Source organism: Hemiscyllium ocellatum, chromosome 17 (assembly GCF_020745735.1).
Source record: "Hemiscyllium ocellatum isolate sHemOce1 chromosome 17, sHemOce1.pat.X.cur, whole genome shotgun sequence".
Classification (NCBI taxonomy): domain Eukaryota; kingdom Metazoa; phylum Chordata; class Chondrichthyes; order Orectolobiformes; family Hemiscylliidae; genus Hemiscyllium; species Hemiscyllium ocellatum.
In genome coordinates this window covers 20,766,767-20,775,795 of record NC_083417.1, presented here as the reverse complement: position 1 = coordinate 20,775,795, position 9,029 = coordinate 20,766,767, and the positions used below count along the sequence as shown (strand labels likewise).

General features: G+C 41.9%; 1 protein-coding gene across 1 annotated transcript in view; it reads left to right on the top strand.

Moving 5' to 3' along the window:
• The first annotated feature begins 1,568 nt into the window (after positions 1 to 1,568).
• The window catches only part of LOC132823658 (calcium-transporting ATPase type 2C member 2-like), an 85,706-nt gene continuing 78,245 nt past the window's right edge, over positions 1,569 to 9,029 (top strand). The window contains exon 1 of the mRNA XM_060837608.1: positions 1,569 to 1,748. Coding sequence (XP_060693591.1) covers positions 1,650 to 1,748 — 99 coding nt within the window. The 5' untranslated portion in view covers positions 1,569 to 1,649. The remainder of the gene's footprint in view (positions 1,749 to 9,029) is intronic.

Sequence of the window (9,029 nt, the reverse complement as noted above, 5' to 3'; positions counted from 1 at the left end):
AACTAGGGTGAGGTGGGGGAAGAGGAAATGAGGAAACTGTTGAAATCCACATTGATGTCCTGGGGTTGAAGTGTTCCAAGGCGGAAGATGAGGCGTTCTTCCTCCAGGCATCTGGTGGTGAGGGAGCAGCGGTGAAGGAGGCCCAGGACCTCCATGTACTCGGCGGAGTGGGAGGGGGAGTTGAAATGTTGGGCCACAGGGCGGTGTGGTTGATTGGTGCGGGTGTCCCGGAGATGTTCCCTAAAGCGCTCTGCTAGGAGGCGCCCAGCCTCCCCAATGTAGAAGAGACCGCATCGGGAGCAACGGATACAATAAATGATATTGGTGGATGTGCAGGTAAAACTTTGATGGATGTGGAAGGCTCCTTTAGGGCCTTGGATAGAGGTGAGGGAGGAGGTGTGGGCACAGGTTTTACAGTTCCTGCGGTGGCAGGGGAAGGTGCCAGGATGGGAGGGTGGGTTGTAGGGGGGCGTGGACCTGACCAGGTAGTCACGGAGGGAACGGTCTTTGCGGAAGGCAGAAAGGGGTGGGGAGGGAAATATATCCCTGGTGGTGGGGTCTTTTTGGAGGTGGCGGAAATGTTGGCGGATGATTTGGTTTATGTGAAGGTTTGTAGGGTGGAAGGTGAGCACCAGGGGCGTTCTGTCCTTGTTATGGTTGGAGGGGTGGGGTCTGAGGGCGGAGGTGCGGGATGTGGACGAGATGCATTGGAGGGCATCTTTAACCACTTGGGAAGGGAAATTGCGGTCTCTAAAGAAGGAGGCCATCTGGTGTGTTTTATGCACACCCCCTGTTGTTAGTCACTTAAATTGGTGTCTTTTTATGTAATAAAATGTCAAAGTACTCAAATCGGACAAATATTGACATTGAAACAAAAACAAACATTTGAGGCCAAAGACCAGGCATGGTATTGATAATGGAGCAGACTGGTGGGACCACAGGTGACTAAAAGCTTTGTCGAAATGTTAAACTTGAAGGAATCTCTTAAAGGAGGAGATCTCTGGCGAGGGTGATTCCAGATGTTGGGGTTAGAAAGTTGACTAGCACTGGGGGAAAGGAAATTAGTGATGCATAGCTTCAGCGAAAGTTGCAGAGTTCTTGGAGAGTTGTAGGTGCTGCAAGATTGTGAGGGACAATCTCATAGAGGGGCCTGAGGACAAGGATGGGAATTTGCAAAGCAAATTATTCACTGATAAGGGCCAGTGTAGGTCAGTGAGGAAGGGAATGAGGGGAGAAGGTGATTGACGGTGCCAGTTCGGACTTGTAGAGTTGTAATACCTGTCAGTGACCCTGGGGCACCAGCAACACCTTTAACGACTCAATGTCTTCTTTTAAAAAAGTCGAAGCGAAAAAAAAGGTGCGGCCTGTTGCTCAATATAAAGACAGATACGTGGCAATAAGCCTAAAGCAGAATGATCACCTTGTCGCTTGCAGGAGCTGGGTTTGGGTGCTGGGACAGGCGTGTTAGTTACCTGCCTGTAGGAGGGAGGAGGTGAAAGCATTTACAGCAACTTTTTTTTAATGTTTAACTCGACTCTCCGCTTCATTCGCTGTAGTGCTGTCAGACAGCTCACTGACAGCCACCGCCACTCTCCAAACAAGTACTTGTTTTACATGTGTCTCTGAGGAGGGCAGTGCGGGGTGAAAGCATGAAACAATCGCGATTTCCCAAATTGTTCCAGAAACTTTCCATCGCCTTCTCCAGGAGGAAATATCAACTGCTGCAGGACAGTGACTTGCACGGCAAGGTGAGTGCTTCTGGTGGGATGCCTTACCCTTACTCCCAGTGTCAGACCTGGGTATGCATCGGGCCACTGACCTCCCAGCCATTTCAGAAAACAAAGCTACATTGTCGCCAATCTGCCTTTACCAAGTCAATATCTTTAAACAGGCTAGTTGGTTTTTGTTTTGCATTGCTAGTGCTGCACAGTTCATCAAATCTTACAGCACTGCAATTTCTCAATACTTGTGGTTGCTTATTTAAATGGGAGACTTTTTAAAAAGAACTTGTTGGGTTGGGACGTGGGCGAGGATGGGGAGCCCAGGTGTTCGTTCTTTCAACGAGCCAGCATAGGCAGGACGGGCCGAATGGACTCCTCAGTGTGCGATTTGCGAGAGAGACAAAAATTTGGCAGCTGCTTTTCCAGCTCATGACCTGTGCTTTTGTTTTAGTTAATCCAACCGAAGTACTGAAAAAAGATCTATTGAAAGTAAGTTCAAAAGTTGCTGATCTCAAGCCTTTCTCGTTGTCTCAAAAGTATACAGAACCGTGTTTCTTTATTATTCTCAATGAACCTATGTGTTTCTAAACCACTTTAACATGGCTAATTTATTGCTTTGTAACTTTCACAATAACTAGCACCAAATGCTTACCTAGTTGTCAGACCTTTATGCTAGAATCCCTGCTCCAATACATGCACATAACATTTCAGCTGGATTCACAGTATGGTTGAAATAATGATTGAGCCAAATGGACATATTTTGTTTTTATTTTTGGGCAATGAAAGATTTGCCCTTCGGTCTATCTGTAACGTACAATGACTAAAGGAGTTTCAAACAGCTTCCAGCTTTATGAAGATTTAAGTCTAAAGTAATAATGTAGGTTCCTCTGAAGCTTTCTAACATTTAAAATATTATTGATATGATATGGTCTCTTTTTCTACTTAATGTTCAAAGTAAATTAGTCAGCTACTACAGGGTAAAACTGTATTCTTTATGCTCAGGTATTGACACACCATACTAGAGTTATACAGGAGTTTATCTGGCATTTACGTTCTTCTAATGCTTATGCCCAGTTGTAACATCCCAAAATTATCAACTTGTTAATAGGTCAACCTGAGAACTGATGAGTAAGACCATAAGACATAGGAGTGGAAGTAAGGCCATTCGGCCCATCGAGTCCACTCCGCCATTCAATCATGGCTGATGGGCATTTCAACTCCACTTACCAGCATTCTCCCCGTAGCCCTTAATTTTGCCTCTTAGTAATCACTAAGAGGCAAAAATAAAATAAACAAAATAGTTTAATCAGTACAATGCATATAATAATAGAAAACTCAATTTCTCACTCACATTTAAATGCTTATATGTATGGTAAAGTTCCCATATTCTGTTATCTCCCTGCATTAAGTTTCACCAGTGATTCCTACAGGGTGACAAGCAAGTGGAAGCATCTGGTCTGTCAGTCTGTTTACATGTCTCTTTGCCCTTTTTTTGGTTGAATTAGTACAAGAAAAACATTTAAATGCAAAACTTTGATTTTACAATTAATTATATCTCTCAAAGATGCTAGCAAAACTGCCTGAGGAAAGAAAGCAGGCCAGTAACAATGAACCAATGATCCCAGACAGGAATCAGACATTTAAGACTCATTTGCATGAAATTGGGTTTGCAAATTTAAATCAATATCAATAGTGCCTCCCTTTCTAAGAAATAAATTTAAATGCAGTTCTTGCCACTTACAACAATTTCCTCTACTCCATAACTCATTGTTCATTGGGTGAGACCAAGCTGGAGAAACCACTTTTCTTGCCATTTTTTTCCTTTATTTAATAATTTTTCAGAGACTCTTTTATAAATCCCTGTACTGACATTAACTGGCTGCCAGAATTACATAAGGCAACCGAGTGATGTAGCTACCTCTGAGGACCTTGTGTCACATTAGAACTATTTGAGCAAGGGGCTGAAGAGTGAAGCTTGATGTGTAGCAATTATGGGAATTTGGCAATGCTCTTTCAATAAGTAACTACTTTATTAATGTACACCCACTTCATCAATTGCTAAATTATATTCTTCCAGGAAACATAGTTAAATTTATGCTCAGCGTTGAACAGTAGTAAAAGGAATTATGAAAGGTGATAACATAATGTGATGAGCTCCATTTAGAAAATTATTATATTGAAATGCATTTCTTTCTGTAATCCTTTAATTCACTTCTAATGAAGTAATCCATTTTTTAAAAATGCAATTACATAAAGTCTTTCATAATCAGAGGACATCACAATAATTTTACTTGATATCTATGCTCTCATTGCTCTGCTAAAGAATATTTAGAGTCTGCTGAGGTAAGAAAAGATATAACTTTAAGAATTATCATAATGTATCTTTATGTTGCCACAAAGCTATGAGAGAGAGCAAGATAATGTGACATTGCATGATGCCCTGTGATATATATATATTTTATATATATATATCACAGTCAAATTTAACCCCTGACACTACATCTCCCTATCCTGCAAAGTCTCTAATTTCACCTTATTATTTTACAGGCTCAACCACTGTGGTGGATTCCTCATCTATAAGAATTGTTCTTTACTCCTTTGAAGGAGTCTGAGAATTCAAGTCCTCTATGTGAGCCCTTTGACTCTGCTGGGCAGCTATCAGGCTGTCATTTGCATCTCTTGACGAATGCAGAGTATCTGGTCTGTTTAACTGTGTAGAAGATTGCTTCTGTATAGACACTGGTGCATGTCTCTTCAGTTGCATCATACCATTTTCAGTTTGACTGAGGAAGAACTGTGAATGTGGTGACTGCTGCACCATATTTTCCACAGTGAGGTTGATCTCAAGACTAGACTGACTCTCGTTATTGAAGGGTCACTGGGGCTGAAATGTTAACACTGTTTTCTCTCCACAGATGCTGCCAGACCTGCTGTGGTTTTTTTTTCCCCAGCAGTTCTGTTTTGTTTCTGATTTCCAGTATCTGCGGGTCTTTATTTTTCTTTTGTATAGTATCTTACTCCTATACTTTTTTTAAAGACATCATCTTAGACACACAGTGTGAGGGTATGTGGGAGTGAAGGAACTTGAGCTCATGCTTCTTCCCATGCGGAGCTACATTATTTTGGAATGAAGCTGAATGATTACTCAGAAGTGCAAGTTAAATGTCATCCTTCTCCAGCTACCCATTGTCTTGAGGGTATCTTGATGAGCCCATTGGTAAACTAAGTTGCATGGTTCGACTTTCCATGTGTTTCAAACATCTCCTGCAGCAGTGTAATCATTATTTCAGACGTTTGCCTCCGTGCATCTGGAGAAGTGGTCTACTCTATCTTACCTCTGTTCAAGATCCATTTCTTTCTCTGGCCCCAGTATAAAGGAAGATGAAATTATTGGTTCACTTGACTCTGAACGGTGAATTACTCATGTAAGACAGCTTGATGGCATCTCCTTCTATGATTTTGAGATAGCTAGCCACCAAACAGAATATTTCAACTTAGTTCGACATTTTGTCATTTTCAGATGTCCTTGCTGCAATAGTTGAGGTATATTAAATCTCTAGACTCTCAGAAAGACCAATCTTTCATTATAAATGAGTAAATCATCCACTACGTTAGGGTGTCACCTCTGATTACAGTGTCTGAGAATAGGGTTATGTCACATGTATGCTGACCATCTTTTGACACAGTATTGGCCAACCTATGTGCATTCTTAGTCTGATTTCCTTCAATCGCTGAGTTGCAGATGGTGTTGCTTTCAATGTAAAGATTTCCACCTCTTCAATGAAAACAACATCTTCATGTTCAATCCTTGCCACAGGGATATGAGACAAGCTTCAGCGGTAGTCTGCTGATTTCTTGGCACATATTAGCATCATCCTTGGACTGATTATTGTACTTGCAAAGGTTCTTTTACTACATGTTTAGAATTTAAGAGTGTTACAAAGATGCCACCAAGGTGGTCTGCACCGATTTTAAAGTGAAAATCAAGAATAACATTTACTGCTTTTTCACAAGCCCAAGTCACAGTCATAGAGTCACAGAGATGTACAGCACGGAAACAGACCCTTTGGTCCAACCTGTCCATGCCAACCAGATATCCCAACCCAATCCAGTCCCACCAGCCAGTACCCAGTCCATATCCCTCCAAACCCTTCCTATTCATATACCCATCCAAATGCCTCTTAAATTGCAATTGTACTAGCCTCCACCACATCCTCTGGCAGCTCATTCCATACACGTACCACCCTCTGCATGGAAGAGTTGCCCCTTAGGTCTCTTTTATATCTCTTTCCTGCCCCCCCCCCCCCCCCCCAACAAATCTATGCCCTTTAGTTCTGGACTCCCCACTCCAGGCAAAAGACTTTGCCTATTTACCCTATCCATGCCCCTCATAATTTTGTTAACCTCTATAAGGTCACCCCTCGGCCTCCAACATTCTAGGGAAAACAGCGCCAGCCTGTTCAGCCTCTCCCTATAGCTCAGATCCTTCAACCCTGGCAACATCCTTGTAAATCTTTTCTGAACACTTTCAAGTTTCACAACATCTTTTCGATAGGAAGGAGACCAGAATTGTATGCAATATTCCAACAGTGGCCTAACCAATGTCCTGTATAGCCACAACATGACATCCCAACTCCTGTACTCAGTATTCTGACCAATAAAGGAAAGCATACCAAACGCCTTCGTCACTATCCTATCTACCTGCGACTCCACTTTCAAGGAGTTATGAACCTGCATTCCAAGGTCTCTTTGTTCAACAACACTCCCTAGGACCTTACCATTGAGTGTATAAGTCCTGCTAAGATTTGCTTTCCCAAAATGCAGGACCTCATATTTATCTGAATTAAACTCCATCTGCCCCTTCTGAGCCCATTTGGCCCTTCTGATCAAGATCCATTTCTTTCTCTGTCAATGCCTACCTATGGTCAGTCTGGTTTAGTGAATGTAATGTGTAGGTCACTAGATCTACACTTTCTATCTGTTCATGTCTGATGCCTCGAAGCTTCTAGTCAAATAGAAGATTCATTTGTAGCAATTATAGTGGATTGCTCTGGGTCATAGTGAGCTGAAATAGCAGGTGATTGCAACATTTACTTGATGCTCTTAAAGGACTTGTGTTGTTCTTCCTGTCACCATGCATTGTCTTAATTGTAACAGCCAACAAAGTGGCTTATTGACAACAGGAAGTTGGGAAGAACCTTTCCAACATTGTTTGCAATACCTCTGTATATTTGGAGCTCAGTCATATTCTGAGGAGCTGGAAACTCCTTAGTGGACCATATCTTCTGTGGACCAACTCTGATATGTGAAATGTCCACAATATGCTCATTGATTGTGATAGTCTGCTTTGAGAATTCAGATTTGTAGTTGAGTATAAGTCCTACTGGCATTTGCACATTTCACACTGAAGTGCCATGTTCTGTATGTGCATATCCATGGATCAGGACATCACCTATGTGACATCTAACTCCATCCTTCAAGATACTTGCCTTTGACCTCTCAAAGACATCTGGTACTGATGTGACGCTGAAGATTACGCTGAAAATAAAACCTTACCATCAGTGTAATGAGCAATTTAGTCTCTTCAACAATGGGTAGTTGCAACAAGATCTGAACAATATCCAGGCTTGGGTGGCCAAGTGGAAAGTCATGTTTGTGCCACGTAAATGTCAGACAATGATCATCTCCAATCCAAGAGACAATCTAACCACCACCCCTTGATATTCTCTAATGTTACTATCACTGAAACCCATTGGGGGTTACCATTGACCAGAAACTCAACTGGAATCACCACATAATCAGGTCAGAGGCTAGGAATAGTAACTCACCTTCCAGCTCCCCAAAGCCTGTCCACTATTTACGAGGTACAAGCATGGCGTATAATGGAATATTCCCCAGTAGCCGAGATGAGTGCAGCCCCACAACATCCAGGACAAAGCAGCCCGCTTAATTGGCATCGAACGTACACGCATCCACTCCCTCCACCACCGACACTCCATAGCATTAGTGTATACTATTTACAAGATGCACTGCAGAAATTCATCAAAGATCCTTAGACAGCACCTTCCAAATGCACAACCACTTCCACCTAAAAGGACAAGGACAGCAGTTATCTGGAAACACCACCATCTACAAGTTCCCCTCCAAGATACTCATAGTCCTGTCTTGGAAATATATCACCATTCCTTCACTGTTGCTATGTCAGAATCCTGAAATTCCCTCCATCGAGGGTCAACCTTCAGCACATGGATTGCAGCTGTTCAAGGAGGGAGCTCACCACTATCTTTTCAAGGGCAACTAGAGAGGAGCAATAAATGTTGGCCAGCCAGTGATACCCACATTCCATGAGTGAATTCAAAAAAAGTGTTGCCAGCAACTTAAGATTGAACTTTTCCCCAATTCTTCTACACTCTCATCCACAGAGAGCAGACGGTGTACTTAATGTTCAACTGCTTTGTAGATTGTTACAGATCTGTTGGGTTTTGGTGCTGGTGCCATCTCTGAGGACCAGCTTATTAGTTCTGTCACAGGTAAAATGAATCCCTGTTTCACATCGGGTCAATTGCCATTTTTATCTTTAACAAGAGTGGGTGAGGGATGTTTATGGATGTAATCAGCGATGCTGGCTCTGTATCAGTAGAGAGATGCTGCTGTTGAGGTAAGGAAAACACTGCCTTTACTGAGGAAATATAATTCTTGGTTTAGATCTCGTCACATGGCTGCAAATCAGAGTAAGGTTGTGTGACATTGTGTCACTTTCTGTCTTATTGGTATATTAAATGTAACCCCGAAACCACTTTTACAGCCCATTAAACAAATATATGGTGTGTAGTCCTGTTGTATTGCAGGAAATGTGGCTTGCATGTAACAAGCTTACAAAATCAGCAGTATGATATTGATCATGTTATTTTGCTTGAGGGGTAGCTATTGGACAAGGATGATGGCTTTTTTTATGTAGGAGTGTGTATCAAGTTTTTGAAAATAATGTTTATTAACTTGTGCATGATGTTTGGTTTAAATGCTGTATCATCCTTGAAGTTTATATTTTCCTTGTGTTGTGCTTTTACTTTAATGAAAGGCTGCTAATTAATTACGGTGCTGGTGAATACATTTGTTTCGATGAGTCCAAATATTCCCTATGCAAGACATCGTTACTATGTATTTACACTGCTTAATAAATGAGATAAAATGAAGTAACCTTTGAAAGAAATCTCAAAAGAGCAATTCCTCCCCCAGGAGGAATATTTTGCATCCTCAGGCAGGTATAAACAACAAATTTCATCACTGCCTCCAACTCTGCCTTCAGCC